The 26,431-nt window shown below is 43.1% G+C and overlaps 1 protein-coding gene across 1 annotated transcript in view; it reads right to left on the bottom strand.

The window, feature by feature from the left end:
• MCTP1 (multiple C2 domains, transmembrane 1) overlaps positions 1–26,431 on the bottom strand; it is a 283,789-nt gene that overhangs the window by 201,965 nt on the left and 55,393 nt on the right. The window contains exons 8-9 of the mRNA XM_015427721.1: positions 15,309–15,439; positions 1,062–1,248 (exon numbers count right to left, since the gene is read on the bottom strand). Of these exons, the coding sequence (XP_015283207.1) occupies positions 1,062–1,248; positions 15,309–15,439 (318 nt within the window). The remainder of the gene's footprint in view (positions 1–1,061; positions 1,249–15,308; positions 15,440–26,431) is intronic.

The raw sequence follows: 26,431 nt of genomic DNA, 5'->3' as shown, positions 1-26,431 counted from the left end.
GTCACCTCTATTAAACTGTGTTTATGATAACACTATTGGTGTATGATTTGTACAAGCACCAGCAGACAGCTGATTCAGTGGAGATAGCCAGAATAAATTTGCTGAAGCGCACATCCTGCTAATCTGTTTGAAGAATATTGTTCGGCATTAGTACTGGCACTTCATGTTATCTGCAAAGCCTGATAAGGTACATCTTTATTAAATTCAGTTATTGAAAGGATGTCAGCCAGGGAATACGAATATTTTAAAATAAAAAAATTAAACAGCCCTTTGTTAGTCAGTGCTTGGTTTAATGGCAGAGTGTCTAGAGAAGCCTTCTAAACACCTGGCAGCACTGTACAATAAAAGCTTTGTAATTTTAGGTGGAAATAGGTTCTCTTTATTCTTTGTGTGAAGTGAGTCACTTTGGGTGACTTCAGGATTAATACAGCCTGGAGTAAGAGCTCCCCTTACTGTTGCTTTACTAAAACTACACAGTAGCATACTTAATACAAGGATGCTGGGAGGGGGGGGGAGAAATTTGTTTTCAAAACATTCAACCTGGAAACATTTAGCTTAGTAGCGCTATTGTATTGGAACAAGTCGTGTCTCAATTATTGTGTAACCTGTGAAGGAAAAATTCTCTCAACATTCTGAAAAGCATGGCAAAGTTGGTCTAACATATTGCTGAATTCTTCAACTACTTGATATAAATACTACTGGAAAGATTCACAAATGGAACACTGATAATTATGGAATGAAATTTGGTTCTTCATTTGAAAACAGCAATCAAGTAAAATCAATGTGATTGAAACTGAAACTCGACGAGCAACAAAAAGCTATTGGAAAGGACTAATAAAACATGCTTGTAACAGCATCTGGCCATTTTTATATGGGTAATAATCTATTTGATATAAGGCTATAATACTAAATCAACTTATTCTGGAGTACATAACCTGAATGGCTTCTAGTACTAATAGGTTAACGTCAAGTTCTCCATTGGTCTCTGAATATATTTGCTGGTTTACTTGTTCCCTATTTATCATATAATATAATCCCATGCAAGTAAGGGCACTACATACATATCTCCTTAGCATTTCTTCCTGTTCCTTCTGGTCCTCCAAGGCATTGACTGAGAGGTCAGAGATGCTGACTGTAGCTGAGGCTGTCAAGGTGACCAGCAGTACCAGAAAGCCTTCCCCTTCCTCTAGAGGCAGCTCCAGTTTATGAGTTTGTTCTTTACTCAGGGTCGATAGGTCAACCTGGCACCTAGGAACAAGCACTTTTGATTAGCATGGGTTTTTCTTCACAAGAACAATGTGGAATGTCATGCATCCAACTAGGTAAAATATAAATAAATGAAAAGGGCCTTTGGAAGCCAGTCTCTTCAGATTCAGTTCTCGTTTGCCATTCTGCACACTGCATCTCGGAAACGTAGCACAACTATTAGAAATTATATCTAGACACTCTTGAATTTGAAACTATATCAGATCAAAACTGAAATGTTTTTGCACTTCTGTCATGTGAACATACTATGTTTCATTGACTAAGACTTCTTAAGCAAGGTTTCCTTGTAGTTCTTTTTCAATCTTTACAGAGAAGAGGGTTGTTGTTTTTAACTATAGCACGAAGACAAGGCAGTTTCTACCTGATAGCCAAGTTTAGATTTCTGGCTACCAACAATGGCTACTGTTATGTTTATATATATATATATATATATTTAAGTAGGACCAAACTCAAATTGAGAAAAATGTGATAATACTATTATCTGGGAATGCTTCTGTGTAAAGAGGAAGAAGAAGAAAGGGAAGCATGCTAGGCAAAGCAAGATAGGCACATCCTGTTAGTAAACCAGCACCACGAGGCACAGGTGTGGAGAAAAAACTGTACGTACAGAAAAGCAATGCAAAAAGACAATGCACAACTAACAACATGCACTGCTAACATCACTGCATCTCAGAAACATAGCACAACTATTAGAAATTATATCTAGGTGCTCTTGAATTTGAATGTCAAATTTGAAACTATATCAGATCAAAACTGAAATGCTTTTGCACTTCTCTCATGTGAACATACTGTGTTTCATTGACGAAGACTTCTTAAGCAAGGTTTCCTTGTAGTTCTTTTTCAGTCTCCACAGAGAAGAGTTATTTTTTTAAAAAAAAAACTATAATATGAATACAAGGCAGAAATTTCTATTCCTACATACAGCCAAAATGTTGTATCACAAAGTGATATTAAACTGTTTTAAATTTTGATAAAGAGAATCAGAAAAGTTTTAGTGTAATACAGTGTAATATATAATATATAATAATAGAGTAATATAGTGTAATACAATACAAAGTAATCTCCATTTTTTCAGAATTGTAGTTGAATGCCCCACTGCACACAGAACATTCAAGTGAACTGAATCCAGCATGTGCATGTTTGTAATATAAAGGCAGTGGTGGGGAGGGAAGGACTGCATAAGCAGGGGCTATGGAAACACACACCAATGAACAGAGGATTGTTTTCACACCAAATTTATGGGAGGGTTTGTAATCATTTTATACTTCTGCATCCCATGGAAACAACATACATGCCACGGCTGCATGTAAAACTGTTTCTGTTTGTGTGCTGAAGGGCCACATTTCAGCTATTTCTCAAGATGTTGAGCGTGGCAACAGAATACCTCAATCAGCCTTATTCTGTGGATTGGCTCAAAAAACAGTGCTTGAGCAGCAACTTCTACTTCCACTTTAGTAGTTTAATCTTATTCCAGATGACAATGCTACATTTGCCAAGAAACACCCACTACCACTACCTTATTGCTACATTTGGCTGGCCTTGATGGGTCTCATGTGTCGTGTAATGAGACTTATTAGCACATATGTGGCCAGAAGGAACACACTATCTTCCCAATCCTTTAAAATTTCTTATTCTTCAATTACAACTAAAGAGTGTTAGTTGCAATTTCCTTTTCTCTCACACAATAACAGTAGTGCTACTTACATAGTGAAATAATTGCCCCTGACTGTTTTAAGCATAAGGGATATGAGCTTTTGATTTGCATTCCTAACGAAGAGTCCTGTCTTTCTTAGGAATGATAATTATGAAGAACCCATGAGGTAGTAAGAGATATATGTGCCCCTGAAGAACACATACATGTAATCAATCAGGGGAGGAAGGGACTAGTCCTATAACCTTTCTTATGTACTCAACAAGAGCAACCCATGAACTGCATATGGTACTGCTGCATGAGTTGTGGGGTGGGCAGCCCTAGTACAGCAATGTCCGAAGGCTCCTTTTCAGACTCAGTTTACCATGATTACCAATTCACATAAATCGGCCATATTTCTTCATCTGTTCATGCACATGCTAACAATGTTGAGTGTGTTAAGTCCCACCAAGTCACCTCTGACTTATGGCGACCCCTATGAATTAATGACTTGCTCGGGTCTTGCAAACTGAGGGATGTGGCTTCCTTTATTGAGTCTGTCCATCTCATGTTGGGTCTTCTTCTTTCCCTGCTGCCTTCAACTTTTCCTATGGTTTTTTCCAAGTGACTCTTGTGTTCTCATAATGTGACCAAAGTACAAAGCTTCCATTTGGTCCTTTTAGCTTTTAAGGAGAGTTCAGACTTGATTTGATCTAGAATCTTTACAGTATCTTTACAACTCTCTTCAACACCGCATTTGAAATGAACCAACTTCCTTCCTTACAGCTTTCTTCGATGTCCAAGTTTCACACCCACACATAGTAATGGGGAATACTATAGTATGGATTATTCTCATCTTGGTAGCCAGTGAAACATCCTTACACTTAAGGAACTCTTCTAGCTCCTTCAAGGCTGCCCTTCCCAATCTCAATCTCCTTGTGATTTCTTGGTTACAATTATCAGCTAATAAATACATATGATTTTACACTTTTAATGCAAAGGAGTGTAGTCGGGATTGCCTTAAAATGTAGGTGACCTCTTGTACTGAGATTAAAATCATTTCACCATCAACTGAAATTTTTACTTAAGCATTAGCATAATAAAATTAGCTGGCTACATTTACTACTGGGTAAATCAAACTTTTCCATTTCAATACAGACAAAGCCTAGCTTTGGAGTCAGGCTTAGAAATAAAATTGTTCCCAAAAATACATTACCCCATTTATTAGGTTGCAGTTGTGATGGACTACATTTAAAATGCTGTTTTCCCAATGCAACAAAATCAGAGAAGGGAGGTGAATAGTTAACTCTGCTCTAGAATGTTGAGCTTGAGTGACAGGCTACTCTGTTTTTTTGATTGGCTAGTGCCAGCTGAGGGAAATATAAGATTAGCTGTGTGCTGAGGGGAGAGTGGAGTTTTAAGTTCAGTGGCAGTTACTGGTCAGTAAAGAAAAGGTTTAGCTACAGGAGTGGATGTTTGAAGAGTCTCTCTCTTTATTCAAAAGGTGAACCTGTCATTGAATAAAGGGAGAGACTCCTGGTCTTAACCAGTGCTCCCTCTGTGGAGTCTCGTGAGCAAAAATTCTAGTTTGTGAGCTACTAGCATTAAAGTTGTGAGTCAGCGATTTGGCTACTGCATACATTAGTTTGCTCTGGAGCCGTCCTTCCTGAGCGGAGACAAAAATGTGTGAGCCGGAGGCTGAAAAACTGTGAGCTAGCTCACACTAACTCAGCTTAGAGGGAACACTGGTCTTAACTGTGTTAAACATAACCTGAGAAAAAAATCCATCTAAGAATTCAGTCTAGTGTCAACTAAAGCTGAAGTACGTTTTCACACAGATGCCAAGTACTGGGGTTTGAGATTTTGGCAAAGAATGACTGGGAAGCTGGCTGAAGCTCCCAATCAGGCCAAAAGGAAAAGGATTATATTTTCAGGGAAGAAATATAAGTCCTGTCCAGTTATACAGGGAATTGGCACTGAGGCAGTCCCTGGTGTGTAGTAAAAGGAAATGGTTATAGACTACTCAGGGGAAAGAAGACACATTGTGATTTCAGAAAAGCAGAAAGAGTCTAATACACAAAAAGACTGATCTTTCCAGAAAACCTGAATAGTTCCTACTAATAGTTAGTAGGAAACTATATGCAGAAACATTATAACTGAGACTTAGGTACTCTGTAAACCATCTCTCACTGATAAGAACCAAGAATTTGTAAAAATAAGCTCCTACAACACCATCTTGTCTGTCAACTGAAAAATGTATGGTTTTACCAACATTTCCCTCAGCCTTTCCAATACCTGATTACCCCATACCATCCCTGCTAATAATAAAATCTTTATTATTGTTCCCTATTACACAGTCTTCAGTGCCATTTCAAGGGATCTAAAAAGAAGGCTCCTGTTTTCTCCTGACAAGTTCCTGAGCTGGGCAAAAGCCAAAACAGATTCTGTCACAGGGTTAGGGACGTTCAAATTTATAAAGCCGCATATATTACCACACTACAGGGGGCCAGCACAGTACCTGAAGGGAACTAAGAATTTTGGCGGGAAAAATCTGCTTCAGCAGGGGTCTGCCATAGTAGTCTAAAAGCTGGAATCGGATGCACCAATATTTTGAAAAAGCATTTAATGACTTTTCTAAAGAAGAACTAAGAAAACCATGATTAATCTGAATATGCATGCCTCCCTTTTTATGTTTTCTAAAAGCCGAAGATGGATCACCCTGTCAAAATGGGGGGAAATGCAAGGTATGTTTATACTTCAGGAAAGTTCTGCATAAGTCACTAAATATCTATCACATACACACTGTGTGCAGGGGAGGGTGCATAAAGTTTCACAAGTATCTTTTATCTTGTTGGAGAAATATTGTGAATATTTCTCAGGTCATTTGCAGTCTGCATGGTGCACGAGCCACTGCAGATGGTGGTGTTGGGGATGTTGAAGCACTCCAGGCAAGGGAAGCCTTCGTAGTCCTGGCCATGCATGTCCACCTAGCCGTGGCAATACTCACTGCCACCACCTGTCCTTTGAGCCTGGAGCAGGGAAGGGAAGGGACAGCGACACGCAGGGGTGGCCCCTTGTGCCAGACAGCACAGTACAGCCTGCCAGCAACAAGTACTTTACAGAGGAAATAGACTTTCTGGGGGAAATAGAGAGGTGCTGTCTGGCTCTGTGTGGTCACCATAGTTGGCCCTTCATGCCAGACAGCTACACAAGAATGCCTGGCTCCTTCCCTGCACCTGCCGCCGCTTGGGGGTCCTGGGCTGGATGGGAAGTTGTGGGGCCTTACCAGTAAGTTGGAGGGCCTAGCTCCAAAATGCCCCGCTGTACATATGGGCCTGAGTTAGAAACCTGAAAGATTACACCTTATCAGTAATCTCTCAAGACTGCTCACCTACCAAATGGAGGCCAATGAGGAGATTCTTTGTCAGGAATCACCCATGAAGCAATGAATGGAAGTAATGGTAGAAGCCGGTCAGCAGCCACACAAGTATGTGGCTATTGACTGAACCATCTCCTATCTCCCCCATCTTTTGGATGATCAATGGTAAAGATGAGTTTTGTACCTCCAGCTGCTCCACGGGCAAATTGTGTCACCAATACCTCTTATATTTTTTCATAAACTTAGTGACCACATGTGGACAATGAGGATAGGTGGTTCTGAAGGGTAAGACAGAGTCTATCCTGCTTCCAGAGATCCTCTCTTTGTGAATTGTGCCTCTAAGTAACATCTGTAGCATCAAAGAGTAGTTTACAGACACTAGCCACCAGCCTGCTGGAGCAAGGAGGAGCTTTCATAGTTAGTGGGATTTTGTGCTTTTTTTCAGACTAACACAAGACCCATGGTGACTGGCTGACTGCTAAGCCAGTTTCAGGTCCTAAGTCTGGTCATTGGGGGTATGGATGGAATGTAAAAGAAATACACCTACGTTTGTGATTGCCTGAGGGAAAACATGGTGCTGAGCTAGCTCAGTGCCCTCTCCCCATAAGCTATTACAGAAACTACATATGGTTCCTCCCCTGGGGAAATGTTATGATCCTTTACAGAATATATCCCAGATTTCCACCTCTGACTGACTGCCAAGGACTCAGTGTAAGCATTACTCAAAATGTATTTCTTGAAACGTGATAGGTTGGTTAAACAAAATTCAGGATCCTTCATTTATGCAATTTATAAGATATACTTTGTATTCAGGAGCCTTGGCTAACCTGGTGATGAATAGATATCTTTCCTATACTCTTAATGCCACTCCCGCAAATAATAGAGGACACCCTAGTGGAGGACTGGCATGCTTGATATCCACTTCTGTAAAGTGTACTGTAACTTTGCTTCCACCTCTAAATTCCTTGCCAATGGCTTGCCTTTTGGTATTTAAAAATCAGATGATACTAGTAATTAATGTTTACATTCCTCCTTATCCCTCTCCTTTTATTATGATTGTTGTTGGCTCAGTTTGGAAAGCTGTCTTCTTGAATCTGAGGCTAAATAACCTAAGGGAAAAATCATGCTGTTAGGAGAGTATAATGCCTGCTTTGGTGAGTGCAGTCTGAGAGGTCTGCGTGATGGGATTTTACCTGTACAATGGTAAAAGGAAACAAAAGACCTCCTGGTTAAAGAACTGGAATAATTTTTATCAACTGATTAATAAATTATGTTTATTAATATTAAATGGCACCATGGAAGGAGACAAGTATGATGAATTTACCAATTTTAGCCAGAGGGGAGCAAGTATAATTGGTTACATATTAATATCACCGAGTATCCACAAAGATATTCTACGGTCTTTTGTGGGGTCCCTCTCAGAAAGTAATCATAAGCAACTGACACTTCACATTTGCAATCCTGAAACTTCTTTTGAATGGTCGGATAATGGGCATCTTACCAATAGCTGAAGTTGGAATTATAGCAGATACTCAATTGAAATGGGCATACAATAGGATAGGCATAGAACTTGGGGATGGAATCCTCACAGCTCAAGACATTAATATTGCACTGGTCCTACATGATAACTTGATTAACTCCTTGAAGTCTTTCTTGGTTGAAAATATATAAATATTAAATGAAAGTCCACTAAGTAACACTGCCAAAGTCAATACTTACAAAATATATTGAAATGTATTATAATAAGAATCCAAAATCATCTGAACAGCACTCACTAATGCTGATGGCCCGACTTCAGAAATAGATGCACTTTAATAGGATGAAAATTGTTGATCGATTGTTTACAGAATTATGAAACATGCAAAAAATGAAGTTCTGCAGTTTTAAAAGACAGATATGGTCCTGTTTGGATGAAGACTACGAAACGACTTTGTAATCCGGAAAACTTCATTAACCCTATTGTTCTGGGCCTCTTCTTGCACATGTTGTGTGATTTTGGATTCTTGTTATAATACATTTCAATATATTTTGTAACTATTGGCTTTGGCAGTGTTATTTAGCGGACACACACACACAGCTTTTATTCTTCTCCTTTTGTACAGCTTCATGAGCTGTGGTTCTCTGTTTTTGTATTGTTTCTGACCATGGTGGCAGCACACACCGGGAACTGCTCTGGGCATGGTCACAGTGTTGGTAGACACCAGAGTTGCCAAGGGCCCAGCTACAGCAGAATCACACACTGGGAGCTGCTCCAGGCTAGGTCATGATGTTGGCAGATGCCAGGAGCTTCTTGTAGCCCGGCTGTGGTTACAGCACACATTGGGAGCTGCTTGGGGTCTGGCTGCAGCAGCTGAATGTGTCAGGAGCTGCTCTGGCCACAGCCACAGCATCAGCAGACACTAAAGCTGCTCATGGCCTGATCAAGTCCAGGCTCAGAGCGGCTTCCAGGCACCGCTGCCATTGCCAGGCTTCTTAAGTGACTAGTTGGGCCTGGACGCACCAGCTCATCAATGGGGGTAGGTGGAATTCCCCCCGCAAGTTTCATGCTCCCTTTTTTATTTACACAACAGTTTATTCATTTATTTGATTTCTAGCCCACTCTCCCCTGCACAGCAAGGCTCAGGGTGGGTTACAACAATACAGATACAAAAATATAAACAGGAAAAATTACCCTAAATATAAAATAATCTCTAAAATATTATATATACATTGATCAGCCATTAGCCAATAAGATGGCTGTCAGTAATACAAATTAATACATCCACTCCCACAGGCTCTACAGGTATATAACCGTCAATTTTAACTAATACTGAGACAAGTGGGTGGACGAAGAGACAAACAAGATTGAACATAACATGGCATGACAGAGCAGGGAGAGGCCAATCCAGATGAACTTCTGCCACCTCAACCATAGGTCTCGTGGAACATCTTCATTTTACAGGCCCTGCGGAACTATATTAAATTCTGCAGGGCCCATATCTCACTTAGGAGTGTGTTCCATCAAGCCTGTGCCAGACCTGAAAAGGATAAGCAGATATCTTTTGGACCAGGGATCACCAAAAGCTGTTGATCCATAGAGCACAAGGCTCTTTGAGAGACATCCTAGGAGAGACAGTCCAGAAGATATGTTGGTCTCAGACTGCCTAGGGCTTTGCAGGTCAAAGCCAAAACCTTGAACAGGGCTAGCAAACAGCAGGCTAGCTAGTTAGAGAAATGGCTGAAGGAAATCTTACTTTGGTACCCTGGCACCAAGCCATGAAACTAGTAACAGGAGGAAGAGCAAAATCAAGTGCTAAAAATAATTTTATCTCAGACACAAATATTTACAAGCCCTTTGGATGTGAGGGTGATCTGTCTGCTACATCTGTAACATTGCCAGGGCTGAAGTTGAATTTGGCCGATCTGACTGGCTAGGCAGGCATCTCCTTCCTCCTTCACCGCTCCATGTGTGAATTTCCTGAAGCTGAACACCCAGTAAAAGAAAATGACCATCTCAGACAACTGTTCTTTGGTTAAGGGTATATGATACCTGTTCTCCCCAGCTAGAATGTCATTTATACACATCTGCAGTGGTTCAGGAGATGCTGCCCCTTTGGTCTGATCTCAAACCACTTGAAATTTAGGGAGATCAAGTTGCAAAGATCTTATGCCTGGCTCTACCTCATTTGTTCATTCACATATGCCCAAGAAATGCAGAACTGTTTGGGAGTGGCCTCCAGATGATCACACAGGAATGTGGCTTCCACACTGCTGTGGGTGCATGGAAAGAGGAAATCTCGGGAAAGATCCTACAAGACTACAGGAATACTAATATGTTGCAGTTGAGAAGGTGAATAGGAAGCAAAAATTATCAGAGAGATTCTCAGATGAGAATTCAACATGTCCCAAAAGAAGCATGGTTTAAAGAACAGTGAATGTAAGCTGTTCTTCAATGCATAATGAACAGAAGAATGATCATATTTGCTGCACATAATTTTTCACTGCAAACACAGGACGAGACATAAAAATCCAATAAAATATATTTAGCAGGATGAAGCTCCAACTCATGGCAGTTAAGGCTGGATACCCTACAAGAAAATTCCATCTTCTTAACTAAGTTCAAGTTGCTGCTTCAAGATAATTAAAATTTAAAATCAATATCAATTGCATACACAATGTAGAGAAAGGGAGAATTTTGTAAGCTACTTTGGGGGCCCATTGGGGAGAAAAGTGGGTTCTAAATGAAGTAAATATATTTATAAGAGATGAAATTCAGCATTGCTTAGTCTTTTTCTGACAGTATATCCAAGTAACACCTGTCATAACACTACAAGCTACTGCAGTATATCCAACTAATATTCATAACACTACAAGCTAATGCCCACACATTAAATCAAGAGGGGCAGCTGTGTTAGCCCGCTGCAGCAAAATTAAACAGAAGTCTACTAGCACCTTAAAGACTCTCAAAATTTATTCCAGCATGACCTTCCATAAGTCACAGCTCACTTCATCAGATGCAAAGAGCATATATCCACAGGAGATATATTTATACTCAAAGTTACTAGTAACAGAAAGGTCTGAGTGGGAAGGCATTACAAAAAGAGGACAGTAAGAAAAAATAACCAAAGGGAATTTAATCTGTTCCATGTGAGTGAAGAATACTCCAGCTAGATGGACAAAGTAAGATAAATATAGAAACAGAACTAATCAGTGTGAGATATGATAAGTAGAATTAGAATAACATCAGTAAAAAGTAGGTCATGGTGAGCTACTGGCACCCATATTAAATGACAAAACCCAAGTCCCTATTCATATATCCATGTTTCGATAATGCCCTTCTGTTCTCTTCAGAATAGTCCCTACACAAAAAATAGGCACAAATCTAACATTAAAAATCACAAACATGCAGAAACCAGTAGGGGAACATTTTAGTCTTTCAGGACATACTGTTGTTGGGGTGGATCTAATCATCCTCCCTGTAGCTTCCCTCCAGTCCAAGAAGATTTCCTCCCATATAAATGCCTCTTACTCCAATAGAAGGGTCAGTTAAGTTCCCTCAACCGAACAGCAACTTAAGTTAGAGGAAGGTTTCAAATTTGAACCAAAAGGAAAAGTGGGGTTTAAATATTTAAAATATATATAAATAAATAAACTTTGTTCAGTAGAGTGATAGGACAGGAGCAGGATCCACCCCACTTAACTTCAGGTTACCATTCTATTACTAAAAGACTCCAAAGTTATGAATTAGGATTCATAATGAGATTTAACAATCTCTCTCTACTGGGCACTCCCCACTCCCATCTTTCTGTTGCTTAGAACTTTGAGTATAAATATTTCTCCTATGGATGTATACTCTATGCAACTGAGACTTGAGCTCTGACCTATAAAAGCTCATGCTGTAACAATCTGAACTAAGTACGTACACTATTATAAATTACAACAGGGAACTTGCAGTAGGCATCTCATTTCCCCCTCCCCCAGTATTTCTTCTTTCCCCTTCCTGAAAGCCCCATAGCTTTTCCCCTTTTCCTGCTTCCTTCTAGGGTTTCCAACCTTCAGGTGGGACCTGGAAATCTCCTGGAATCACAACAGATTTCCCAACTGCAGAGATCAGCTCCCCTTAGGGTTGATAGGTCCAGGTTGGGAAATTCCTGGAGATTTGGAGGTGCAGACTTGGGAGGACAAGGTTTGGGGATGGAAGCAACCTTAGCACCTTTCAAACCAGCCATTTTCTAGATTAGAACTGATCTCTGTCATCGGGACAGCAGTTATTTTGTGTGATCTCCAGCCCTCACCTGGAGGTTGGCAATCATAGTTCCCATGGAGAAAATGACTGCTCTGGAAGGTGGAATTTATGGCATGTAAGGTCCTTCCCCTCCTCAAATCCCACCATCCCCAGGCTCCAGCCCCAAATCTCTAGGAATTTCCTAACCTGCATTTGGCAACCCTATCTCCTTCCCACCCAACACCCAACCTACCTTTATTTTACCCTCTGTCTTAAGCTTTCCCTCTCAGTGCTCCCCAGCAACCTCTATCTAGGAAAACTGTGGCCCAGTTGTGTGGCCACTGGGCAGGCCCACTAGCATCGTAGGGAAACCACAAGAACTTGTGGGATGGCACCACACTTTCACCTGTTTCCCCCTCCCCACACTACTTCCTTTCCCTCCTCCTGGCAATCCTCATATCCTCTCCCCTTTCCCTTCCTCATTGTCTCCTTCTCAGCCATTCACCAACCTACCTTTTATCTGCCACCCATCTTCAACTATATTTATTATTTATTTCATTTATACCCCATCTTTCTTCACAGTGGGGATCAAAGTGACTTACATTATTTTTCTCTCTTTTTGATCCTCACAACAGTACTGTGAGGTAAGCTACGTTGAAAGTATCTGACTAGTCCAAAATCACCCAGTGAGTTTCCACAGCATGACGGGGATTTGAATCTGGGTCTCAGACCCTACTCTGAGGCTCTAACTGCTACACCATACTGGCTGGGAAATATCAAACCACACCCAAGCTGGGGGGTATCAAACCACACAGAAGTTTCTTCCAGGTCTAGATTTGCCATCCTCCAGGTGGGACCTAGAGATTTCCCAGAATCACAACTGAAAGCCATATGACAGAGATCAGTCCACTAGGAGAAAATGGCTGCTTTGGAGGGGGTAGACTCTGTGGCATTATATCAAGGGGACTCTCCACTCCCCAAACCCTGCCCTCCTCAGACTCTATCACAATATCTCCAGGACTTTCCCAACCTGGATCTGGCAACCCTAGTCAGGCCTGGCTTCATTGAGTCCTCCTTCAAAGGCCAAAATACACCTGAAAATGACCCTGCCCTCTTCCCCTGCCTTTTTACTGACAGAACCCAGCTTAGAATACTGTGACTGTCTAGCAACAGCTACTGAGGGAATCTGTTACTTAAAGCTACATGCACTCCTTTTATCATTTTCAGGTTTTTTAAACCCCAAACGTATTTTCTTCTTTAGATTTCACATTTTTCTGCAAACCTGTGGCCCTTTTCAGATTTGCATGAAGATCTGTCTTGCCCATTCACAGCTCCAGACAGCATATTTAAGTATCCAGAGATTTGGCTGACTTTGCTATTGGTATACAGACAAGTGGGAACCCAGAAGAAACTTGTGGGAGTGGCTATTCCATTCCCCCCACCTCTGCTTCTACCCCTCTCCCCCTACTTCCCTCACACTTTTTTTCCACTCTTTCTTCTTCCGGACACCCCTTTTCTTACTCTCTCTCTCCCCCCTCCATGCCTGTCACTTCCTTTCTGCCCCCACTCCCACCTACTCCCCCCCACAGCAGCAATGGCAGCAGCCACTCTCCAGAAATCACAACAGATTGCCCAAATACAGAGATCAGTTCCTCTTAGGATTGCCAGCTCCATGTTGGAAAGTTCCCGGAGATTTGGGAGTGGAGCCTTGGAAGGATGAGGATTGATCTTGGAAGTGAAATCAGCAGGGTATAATACCATAAACTCCACCCTTCAAAGCAGCTATTTTCTCCAGGGGAACTGATCTCTGTCATCTGGAGATCAGTTGTAATTCTAGGAGATTTCTAGCCCTCACCTGAAGGTTGGCAACATTAGTTCCCCTGGAGGAAATGACTGCTTTGGAGGGTGGAGTCTTTGGCATTATATCTGTCTGAAGTCCCCACCACCCCCAGGCTCCACCCTTCAAATATCCAGTAATTTCACAACCTGGAGTTGGCATCACTATCTCTTTTCCACCCAACAACTAACCTACCTTTATTTGCCCCCCTGTCTTCAGTTTTCCATCTCCTTTCCCCCTGCAGTTTCTACTGAGAAAAACTATGGTCTTTCTCCACAGTGGGGACTAGAGCACTTTACATTATTCTTCTCCTTTTTATCCACACAACCCTATGGGGTAAGTTAGGCTGAAAGTCTGTGACTGGTCCAAAATCATCCAGTCAGCTTCCACAGCAAGATGGGGATCTGAATCTGGGTCTTGCAGATGCTACTCTGAAGCTCTGACCATAATACTACACTGACTTTCATAGGGTGGCTGCTGTTGAACAGCAGCAAGCAACCAGGCCTAGTTGAATTAAGTCAAGTGGTATCAAGTCACCCAGAGGATGCACCTAGGCCTAGGCTTGCCAGCCTCCAGGTGGGACCTGGAGATCCCCCAGAATGGCAACTGAACTTTAGACAACAGAGATCTGTTCCCCTGGAGAAAATGGGTGGACTCTGTGGCATTAAATCCAGCTGAGGCCTCTCCCCAAACTTTGCACTCCTCAGACTTCACCACAGAATCTCCAGGAATTTCCCAACTTGGAGCAGGCAATCCTAGCACCAGGCCTGGCTCCAACCCCCCAGCTATTTAGCTTCCCAGTCCCAGATCCAGTTCTGCTTTTTGCTTCCTCCTCTCTCTCACTCAGAGTCCCCTGAGTCTGTAGAAAAACCTGTTGGGGGAGAGTGAGCCCCCTATCTGTGGAAATAAGTATCCATACGCAGAGGGGACTATTGAGAATTAGATATATAGATATTTCTTTTAAGAATTTATATCAGCTTATTCAAACAGAAAAGATTAAGACTTAACCACAATTAAAGTACTTTTGAGATTTGAGACATTGATTCATATCTCTTTCTGAACTTTTAAAAATGGTCCTAAAGATTCATTCTCTTGAAATGTGCCTGTTCACACAATTCTCATTGCCAAGACAATGTGCTACACTAATATGAAGAACGACTTCAGTCACACACTCAGGGTTTGGGGTTTTTTTTTAAAAAATGATTTATTACAACAGCCAGTTGATGATTTGTTAATCTTCTCCTCAAATGTTGTCAATGGAACTTTTCCAACTTGATTTTTGTAACATTTTTTTCTCTGAAAATGGACATCTTTCAGTTAGTATGATCTGCCACCTACTGGTCAAGGGAATCATTTTTCCATGTTAAACTGAAAATAAGTCAAGAACATGGTATTTCCATATTCCTTTTTTTTTTTAAAGCAAGTACTTGTTGAGCAGTGTCCTCCTTAATCAAATCTCATTCCTAGAACACCATACACTAATTATACAAACCTGCCAATAAAATCATCCTTTTTGCCAGCATCTTTGTCCCACACAGTAATATCAATAATTCCACCATGTTCCTCATACAGATGGAAGTCAAACTGTTCCCTCCACTGAGGATTCAAAGTTTTGGGGACAATCTGAAAAATGCAAAGAAAGTTCATTTCATTGTACAGCCACATTCCTCGTGAACTAACAGAATATATGCCTGATTCCAGGCAGCTATGAAAACATTCTGCAAACAATAGAAGGCTTTTAAAGATACTTTCAATGTTTATTCAGGAGACAAAAGTGCACTCAGTATGAATCATGAGGTGATCTTCTTTGTATATCAGTGCCAACTATTATAGGAACGTACAGAGTTTCCTAAATGCATTTTCTTATAAATAAAATTAATGTTTTCTTGGAGAAAAATTGTATCCTGTGTGAAAGTTAAAACTAAGCCATGTGAAAATGGTAAACAGAATGAAATGTTCAGCTACAGTTACATATTGGTTACAATATCAGTTACACATATTGGTCTGCTTTCTATCATATGCAGAGGAAAGAAAATGGGTTTACTGAATTTCCTAGCTTGTTTCTCGAAGAGTAATGTTTTCTTGCAAAAAGGACAGGTTGTTATCCAAATCAATACCTGTGTTAAGCCTGTCATGTGAAGAGCTTCCCCTATGTATGAAAATCTAGAACATGAGTTCCAGGCCAAAAGAAAACTTTAAACCTATTGTATACATGACTCCCAATTTGGCACATTACATCTATAAGCAGAGAGAACTGGAAGAGAGATAAGCACTCAGTCAGCAAATGCAGAGTATAGGAGGGAATTCAAGATACAAGTACAAGACAGAGAGCAATGGCAATAATAAAACCAATCCTATTAAATAATTGTATTACTTTAGTTAAGGTGCCCAATTCTAAGTTGTTCCCAGGTGTTCCTCTCATGTGGCTAATTCAGAGCAAAACAGCACAAAGGAAGGAGATAGGAGGGGGGCTGTCCAAAATGGGACCAGAAGATGTGGTGGGATAAGCAGGGAAGGAATTTTTTGTAGGATGTAAGAAATCCCTGACTATGATAAAAATGGAAAAGGACCAACTGGCAATGAAGCTGGACAGCCCAAAATGGGGAACAGACAAGGCTGAAAGGACCGAAAGGACAGGAAGGACAACAGAATATGAAACAATAAATTATACTCCTCCCATCTTAAGAGGAAGGATCCAATGATATCATGCATGTGGTGGTGGAAGAAGGTTCTGGATAGGAACCTGTCTAGTGATGTAAAGGCTTGGGGAAAAATTTAGACAAAAACTTGGCATTTTTCCAGATTTCTTCCAAGGTCTTTCCCCACCAATTATTCCACCTGAAAAACTGGGAATTTGGGGAAGTACTGGAAAAAAACTCCTTTGAAATATTTTCTCTTTTCAAATGAATGAAACGTTTTTAAAGAAAAGGTGGGCATGTTGTAGACATATACAGCTCTTAAATCCAAGATGCATTTCTGCACCTAGAATGATACCTGATCTTCATGAGGGGAGTATGCAGGGCTCTCACTGCTTTTCAGCTGTTGCAAACCTTCTATTGTCCTTTTGACCTGACCTTTTCATCTCTCCCTCAAGTCAGTGTAATTCAAATACCCACAGATTGGGTAAAAAGTAGTTTATTGCCCTACCTTGCAGGAGGGAGAAAAAAGATCAGAAGGAGGTAGGGCAGAAACAGCACCAAAACCTCAGAGGAAAAAAAACAGGTTGCTTACCTGTAACTGATGATCTTCGAGTGGTCATCTGTGCAGTCACACCTATGGGATTATGCACCTGAGCTGATCCGAATCGGTGGTATGCAAAGTTCACAAAGGAATTTTCGCGCCTCACTCCCAGGCATGCGCGGGAACCCCACTGCGCATGCCCAAGGAGTCAGGCGCGGACATCCAGCCAGTTCCTTCTGACCGCTGTCATGTCAATAACCAGAGAAAAATACTGAAGCAACAGCAGTGGGGAAGGATGGGCGGGTGGTGTGACTGCACAGATGACCACTCGAAGATCATCAGTTACAGGTAAGCAACCTGTTTATCTTCTTCGTGGTCTCTGTGCATCACACCTATGGAAGATTGAAAAGCAGTGGCTCACCTGGAGGTGGGAGCTGTCGCAAATTCAATGCTCTGCCGACAAAAGGACTAGACGAACCAGGTCCACTCTGTGGTGTTCACGAACATCAACAGTGTAGTGTTTGATGAAAGTGTTCAGAGTAGACCATGTCGCAGCCCCGCAGATGGCCGACAGGGAAACACCCTTCAAGAAGGCTGTGGACGTAGCCATGGATCTTGTAGAGTGCGCTCACACAGGCAAGGGCAATGAGCATTTAGCCAACTGGTAGCATAATTTAATAGTCTCCACAATCCATTTGGAGAGATGTTGTGCTGAGATCTTCCGCCCCGCCAAGTGACTTGAGTAGGAGAGAAATAAGTTATTGTTCCTCCCACTCGTACGTGTCCTATTCAGGTAAAAAGTAGCGCCCTCTTCACATTGAGGGTGTGAAGGAGATGCTGTTGGTCACCTTCCAGGTTAGGGAAGAAGTCAGACAATAAGATCTCCGAGGAGAGGTGGAACTCGGGAGACCACTTTAGGCAGGAAAGTGATGTCAGGCATCAATCTCACTACATCCTGCAGGAAGACAAGAAAAGGTGGGTCGTGACAAAGGGCCACGAGTTCGCCCACCCTCCTGGCCGAGGTAATGGCAACGAGAAATGCCATTTTCCATGCTGCAAGTTTGAGATCACAAGTTGCCATCGGCTCAAAAGGCTTCCCCATTAGATGCCGCAGTACCAGCGGCAAGTCCCACAAAGGTACTGCCGTACGGATTGGTGGATATAAGTGGAGGAGACCTTTTAGGAACCTCTTTGAGACTGGGTGAGAAAAAACAGAAAAACCGTCGATACCGGAATGGTAGGCTGAAATCGCTGACAAATACACTCTGATTGAGGAGTGTGAGAGGCCCTTGTCTGCCAGCGAAAGAAGGAATTCCAGGATCCGGTCAAGTTTGACAGAAACCAGAGGCACATCAGAGGGCTGCAAAAAGGCCAAGAAGCGAGACCACTTCCAACTGTAGGAACGTCTCGTAGAGTCCTTCCTGGCATTCAGTAAGACATTCTCAACCCTGTCTGAAAATGTCAAATGTCCACAAGTTTGTGGACCTTGCGGAACAGGAGAGCTCCTTCCTCTGATAGGAGCAGATCTGGCACCTGAGGGAAAGGATGACGAGCCCTGGTCAATGAGAGTAGGTTGGCGAACCAAGGTTGCCTTGGCCACCAGGGGGCAATCAGGATGCACCTTGTGTGAACCACCATGAATCTTTGGATTGTCCATAATAATAAATGCAGAGGAGGGAACATGTAGAGAAATTTGTTGTTCCACGGGTAAAGGAGCCCATCTCTCAAGGCCTTGGGATCCTGAGCCCCTCTGCAACAGAACAGAGCACACTTCCAATTGTCCCGGGTGGCAAAGACATCTACGTGAGGCGTACCCCACTTCTGGAACACAGGACTGAGGTAGGCCCAGTTCAGCTCCCAGTCATGACACTGAGAGAGACCCCTGCTGAGCAAGTCTGCATAGATGTTGGCACTGCCAGTGATGTGTGAGGCAATGGGATAAATGTGCAGGGGAATGCACCAGGCCCAAAGTTCCAGTGCCAGACGGCAGAGACTGCGGGAGACCATTCTGCCCTGCCTGCTGATGTAGCTGAGGGCTGTTGTATTGTCTGTTAAAACAGACAGACATTGTCCCACTAACAGAGGCTAGAAAGATTGGAGGGCCAGTTTGATAGTGAGAAGTTTCAGATAATTTATATGGTTTCTTGACGTCGAAGCATCCCACTTGTGGCCTATGGAGAGGCCGTTGAGGTGGGCTCCCCACCCCCAAAGTGAGGCGTCGGTTGTGAGAGTGAGGCCAGGAGTGGGGGAATGAAACGGGACACCTTGCGTCAGGTTGTTTGCCAGAGTCCACCAGAGAAGGGAGTTGCGTGCTTCCTGTGACGGAGAGAGACGAACCGCTTGAGATATTCTTAGGCGCTTGAAGTGCTGAAGGAACCCGAGTTGGAGTGGACGCATGTGTAATCTTGCAAATCGCAGGACTGCAGTTGTGGCTGCCATGAAACCCAACAGGCGTTGAATTTGTAAAGCTGACAAAAGTTTCCTGGAGCCGGACTTGGTCCATGAGGGTGGCTAGAGTGAGAGCTCTGTCCTTAGGGAGGAAGGCCTTGCCTTCCGTGGAGTCCAGTATTGCCCCAATGAACTGCACTCTCTGACAAGAAATCAGATGTGACTTCTTGTGGTTGACCCGGAGGCTGAGGCCCCGAAGGACGTCTAGGGTTTGAGATACCTGGTGTGTGAGGAGGTCCCTGGAAGATGTGACCAGAAGCCAGTCATCTAGATACAGGAATACCGTTAAGCCACAGAGGCAAAGGTGTGCCACCACCACCACCATAGTCTTGGTGAAGACACGAGGTACCGTGCTGAGACCAAACGGTAGACTTCTGTAATGGTAGTGGCTGCCTCCTATCGCGAATCAGAGATATTTCAATGGGAGGGGTGGATACAGGGCTCTACTGGTAGCAGGAGCTCCTTTGCATATTAGGCCACACACCCCTAGTGTAGCCAATCCTCCAAGAGTTTACAGAGCTCTTCTTACTGGGGCTACTGTAAGCTCTTGGAGGATTGGCTACACTAGGGGTGTGTGGCCTAATATGCAAAGGAGCTCCTGCTACCAGTAGAGCCCTGGGTGGATAGTTAGATGGAAGTAGGCATCCTCGAGGTCGAGAGTGGCCATCCAGCATTTCCTGGATAGGAGAGGTAAAATTGCCAGTAGAGATGTCATTTTGAATTTCCGGTATTGCATATAAGCATTGAGGCCGCGGAGGTCTAAAATCGACCTCTGCCCACCATCTCATTTGGGCACCGCAAAGTAACGGGAATAAAAACCTTGGCCCTGGTGCTCTAGAAGCACAGGTTCTATGGCACCCTTTGATAAAAGTGTGGCTACTTCCCTTAGGAGACATGATGATGGCAGACTAATGACGACTACCGGAAGAGGTAGAAACTCCATGTGAAATAATAATAGTTGGTGATAAGAGCTGTTAGAAGCCTTCCTGAATGTTTGGATACCTTAGTGGTGAATTAGACTGTGAAAGGACCACTGGAAATTGAAGTTTGATAAAGATTGTTCTCGAAACGAACGGCAAAACTCGAGAAGTTCGTCCCGTTCTGTACATCTTGTCGACACTCTGATGTCTGGATGATGTCCACCTGTTGAAATACAAGAATTATAAACAACATGGAAATTCGATTTCAGCATTAATTTCTTTGTGTGAACTTATGCAGCATTTCACTTTGTATTGATGTTATATGTATTGCTGTGCCCTTAGTTTCTGTCCTTATCTACTTCCCTTAGGAGACATGATGATGGCAGACTAATGACGACTACCGGAAGAGGTAGAAACTCCATGAACCCTATAGAATAGCCAACCGTCAGGATGGAAAGGACCCATTGGTCCGATGTGATCGCATCCCAGGCATGAAGAAACGGGGAGAGGTGGGTAGGGTCAGAAAAGGTTGGCAGATGGAAGTCTGGTCTTTGGTGGCTTCAGCCTGGCCTATTGTTGACCCGAGCCATATCTTTGTCTGGGCTGATATTGTTGTCTGTTCCCAGATAAAGACTGACATGGTCTATATCCCCCCTCCGGAAATGGTTTCGTGAACTGACGCTTGGAACCATTTCTTGACCACGAGCGATGACGAAAGGGTTTAGAAGAAGCAGTGACACCTAATGACTTTGATGCCTTTATACTTTTGTCCATTTCTTGCAAGGCCGAATCTGTGGAGGCATTAAAAAGGCCTTGACCATCTATATAAGACCTAGTATCTGCAGGAAGCGAGGTGTTTCTTAGCCAAGAATGTCTTCTAAGGGCTATTGCTGAAGACATTGTCTTAGAACATGAGTCCAAAGTATGCTTGGACAAGTTGATTATCTGCTTGGATAATAACAATCCTTCTTTTTGAAGCTTTCTTGCTTCCTCACGCTTATCCTCAGGGAGCAACGACACAAATTCTGTAAAACGTTCCCAGAGGGCATATTCATAGCGCCCCATACAGGCCAAATAGTTAGACGTTTTAATGCCAAGTGCTCCTGCGGAATAAAAGCGTCTGCCCATGGAATCCAACTTCTTACTCTCCTTATCCGTAGGAGTGGCATGAGTATGCTTGGCTTTTGAGGAGGATGACACTATCATCAAATTGAGCTTGGAGGAGTTTCTGTGTCCTGGAAGGAATTCCGTGTCCGACTCTTGGATCTTGTACATGTGGTCAAGACGTCGAGATGACCCCGGTATCGAAGATGGCTTGTTCCATGTAGCCTTAACCGCCTTATTAATTATTATTATTATTATTATTATTATTATTATTACAACATGGGATTTTTACCCCGCCCACCCCCGAAGGGCTCTGGGCGGCTTACAGAGTATCGTGTGTGCACACACTTTCAAGAATCCTAACTATGGCCACAAATTCAGGGGGGTGGGAACCCTACCAGATACCCTCCAAAGGCTTTTTTCCGCAGATGTTCTTGCTTCTCCTTTCGTCTTTTTCCGGGCGGTCACGTGCCTCTTCGCGCAGTTCTTTCTTAGAGGGGGACTTCAGTTAGCTAGCTTCCACAGCGGCCCTTGCTGGCTCGTCGGGCTTGCTGCACGCAGGCGATTGGGATTATGTCCTTCTGGCTCCAATCTCTCCAATGACGTTGTGCCGCTGCTGACCTCCGACCAGTCATTGTTCCAGGGGGCCGTCCCTTCGCCGCTGCTTCTGCCGCTGTTTCGCTGCCATTGTTGTTACCGGTGCTGCTATTTTCTCTCTGGAGCTACAGTTCTTCCACTTCTTCTAGGGGAGGGTACCCCCTTGACCGACTAAGGCCAGGTACCCATTTATCTACTTGCCATATAGGGCTTTCGAACAGCTGGGTTGGCGGAAGCTGGGACTAAGGTCGGGAGCTCACCCGACCGCGGTGGGATTCAAACAGCCAGACAGCAGTTCGAGATAGGTACACTTTGCAGGTGTTAATCACCTGCGCCACCGCTCCAATTGTATCACAATTGTACCACATTGAACACCACATCTGACATGGATGGTTGATGTTGCACAATCAATAGCCGAAGTGAAAGAGCCATCAGCTTTATTAGATCCCATACAGGGAGAGGTCCACTGAAGGGGAGGATGGGCAGGTTATCAGTTACCGCTTGATTTGGTGAATCCCCTGCAGGGGATTTTGGCCGCTCTGAAGCTTCAGTGTCAGAATCCGAGTCTGAGGATCCCGACAATGATCCCGGCATCAGAAGTGAGGGCACGGTCTTGACTTGTACCTGAGTGCTCAGTATCGGCCGATGGTTTGGATCTTCACTGGGGAGAGCGAGAGTGGTCCCAATCAGATTGTGGACGCAGTGTCATCCATGGCATCGACGTCGACATTGGGTATGATGAGAACCAAACTGGCATATGTTGCCTATGGCCCCAATGAGGCGGAAAAGGAGGCTCTAGGTACGTCGGAGAATGTGGTCTTGACTCTCTCCTGGGCAAATAAGAAAATCTCAGTCTAGAGTGATGGGAATCTTCAGACCGATACCGAGACTCTCCACGTCGAGGGGAGCTGGATCGATGTTCTCCACACCTGGGGGAGCTGGAACGATGGTCCGTACGTCCACGGGACCTGGATCGACGTTCTTCCCACCTCGGAGATCTGGTAGGATAGGGGAAAACATCCCTAGAACGACCTCCTGACCACGATACAAATGATGATGACCTATCTCGCGACGGTCGGTCTGGGATCACCAGCACTTCCACTGGCGACTTGGGGCGCAGAAAGCTCTGATACCGGGGGGTTCAGCTGTCATGCAGGGGAGTCCAGCAGCACAATTGGTGGAGGGACGATCAGCTCCAGTATCGGAAAAAAATGACATCAGGGTGCGCCCACTGGAGAGGGGGTAATGCAGAGCCAGCGTGTTTCCCAGCACTGCTCAGAGTGGGAGACTTATGCGCAGCTTTTTTGGGATCAGATTTCTTCACCTTCTCATGCTCCTTCTTCTTTTTTGCTGGTATGAGGCAGAAGAAGCGTCCTTAGGAGCTGAATGCTTGGAAGGCGTACTCACAGCAGACGTCGACTTCGGACAAGCTGGTAAGGCCGGTGTCAAGGACTCCGATATCATCGGAGATGCCAGAGGATGGGCATCGGTAGGAGTCTCCGACGACATTTCCTCAAAAGGCAGGGGGTAAGCATGGATTCCCAAAGCACCACTTGGAGTCTAGCAGCTCTATTCTTTCGGGTTTGGTTTGAGAACTTGGCGCAGTGACGACAAGTCTCCAGACAATGTGTCTCCCCAAGACACAGTATACAAAGGGTATGACCGTCCTTCAGGGCAAGTTTACTGCCACAACCGGTACACCTTTTAAAGCAGCCACACTTCTTGGCCATAAAATAAAGCAAATTGGCCAGAAGTAAAAAATAAGAAAAAAACAATTCCTCAGATGAGGCGAACGAAAAACTTTTACATCAGGAGGAGAGAAAAGGGGGGGGAGGTTGGGCGGGAGGCCACCTGAGGTAGTGGTGAAACACAGAGTCCAAGAAGAACAACTGTGAGAACAATCAAAAGGATCCCTCGTGAGAGGTCAGAACGCTTCGTCACTGACCGGCAGAAAATGAACTGTTAACAGCGCGGTGGTCAGAAGAGAACTGGCAGGATGTCTGTGCCTGCCTCCTTGGGCATACGCAGTGGGGTTCCCGCGCATGCCTGGGAGGGAGGTGCGAAAATCCCTTTGTGAGCTTTGTATACCATCGATTCAGATCAGCGCAGGCGCATAATCCCATAGGTGTGATCCACAGAGACCACGAAGAAGATCAGAAAGTTTCATTGAGAACCTAGCTCTCTCTAATCAAACAGCAAAAATATAAGGTACATGAACTAAAATAGCATAGGGTGCATTAGTTTGCAGTTTTCTCTCAAGTATTGGGCATATTTAAGGCATTCATAACTTTTACGTTCCATAACTATGTCAAATATTGCATTTTATATGCTAAATCAGTTATAAATGATGCATGTTGTTTAAGCAGTAATATTAGTTTTGTTCTGATATGATATACTTCTATTTTCCCAAAATTTCAGGTTTTTTTCTGAAAACAAACAAACAGGAAAGATTCCCCCCCAGTATCAAAATTTCCAGAAATTTTATATCTCTAAACCTGCCACAAAGATGGAAGGCTTGGGATGTCCCTCTCATGGACTTGGAATTTAATGAACACCACTGAAAAAGTCCTCTATTGATTTAAATTGGTACAGAACTAAGATCTACACTCACAAAGCATCAGAATCTGTCTGCACATTTGAGTTCTGTTGTATTCAGACATTTGGCTACTTCCTGTGGTAAGAAATTTTAGAAATATAGAAGGTTTGGGTTTAAAAATGAACCAAATAGTTTATAAAATCCATGTATCTGTCTCTGTCTCAGAGATAACATCAAAGGACAGTTTATTTCCCATGATGGGAAACACCAGGAAAAAACAATAACACTGTATTGATCCTGTAAGATGTAACTTTTGTTGTGTGAGACGCAGGGAAACAATCTCCTGTAAAACTTCAAAATGTTAATTCACAACTGTAATCTAATTATTGGGGGACCTCTTTGATCATTTGGTATAAATACTGGTCAGCCTCAACAGACCTTCACGGGCTCTTGAAGGATCAGGAGAGGATTTTACTCTCCTGAGATTTTTGGAGTCAGCCCGAAAGGCCTTTCGTTTTTCTGCATGCTTGGGGGGGGGGCTTTGCTTGCATGTTTATTGTCTGTGTATTCACTATCAATATTTAAGAAACAGGAGTGTACTGTGTTGGCAAGCTGGCATAGCGTCTTGCTGGCCACCTTGCCAGGTAAACCTTTGAATGTTTTTCTTTTAATAAAGATAAGTTTTATTTTAGGAAGAGACCTTTGAGTGTCTCTGCCGGCGCTTAGTGGTTTTTAAACTTACACCTCTGCCTTTGGTAAGGAGGCAACACTCAGGGGACACACGAACCAAGAGGAGAGTGGGGGTGGCACGGGTAAAAACGCATTCACAGACGTGTGCAGCCACACTTTTCTCACGACACTTCCTCCTGGAAGCACCTTGGGAAACTCCAGTTTTTGCTTGAAGGACCCTGCTTCAATACTAAACCAGTGCATTTTCCCCATACCTAAGGCATCTGAAGGCCATAGAATCTTGGGGTACAAACATAATGAGTCTTAGTGTCATAGAGTCACTTAGAGTCACCATACAACAAGGTGCAATGTAACCTTTTAGATTCAATGATCTATGAAATTTAAAAAAAAATAATTTAAACTGCAATTCTTTTTCTTGCCATGAGTTGAATTTATTCACTTACACTATTTCTAGATCATCTTTCACCAAAAAACCCTGACAAGATACTTTTTTTAAAAAAAAATTGATTTACAAACACCACTTGAATTATATAAACAAATCAAGTACCGCAGAGTAAAAAAATCCTCCAACTAATTTCCAAACACCTGGCAGATTAATAATGGTTTTTGTTTGCTTCCCAAAAGAGGCCAAGGAAGGGTACAAATTGAATTCCTAGGGTAATGTTTTCCACATTGCTTGGGCCAACACAAAAGACCCAAGCCTGGCAAGTAGTACTTTTGTCTCCTGAGAGAATGGAACCTGAAGCAGGATTTCAATGGCAAGGGAGGACCACATAGTTTTAAAAGGCCAACATCAGCATCTTGTTGAACTAATAAAAAGCCTTAACATAATAAGGCTGAACAGAAACAGAAATAGTAAAATCCCAGTCTCATTCAAAAGACCTGGCATGTTTTTGCCTGTTAGGAAAGGGCATCCCACAACATCAGAGCAATTACTGAAGAGATCCTGCACTCCTGAGAGATTCCAATTTTGTCCACACATGATGGAACCCTGAGCAGGTCCAGAATGTAATGGACCAAGAGTTTTGTTTTTTGCTTTAGCACAAAAAAGGCAAAATGTTTGCTCTCACCAAACAGATGGTGAAGTGAAAAATATAAATAACATATTTCTAAAAAATAATTTCATATGAGACAAATTAA

The sequence above is a fragment of the Gekko japonicus genome, unplaced genomic scaffold (assembly GCF_001447785.1).
Source record: "Gekko japonicus isolate JY-2015 unplaced genomic scaffold, Gekko_japonicus_V1.1 scaffold363, whole genome shotgun sequence".
NCBI classification, from domain to species: Eukaryota; Metazoa; Chordata; class Lepidosauria; order Squamata; family Gekkonidae; genus Gekko; species Gekko japonicus.
This window is presented reverse-complemented; position numbering and strand designations above follow the sequence as displayed.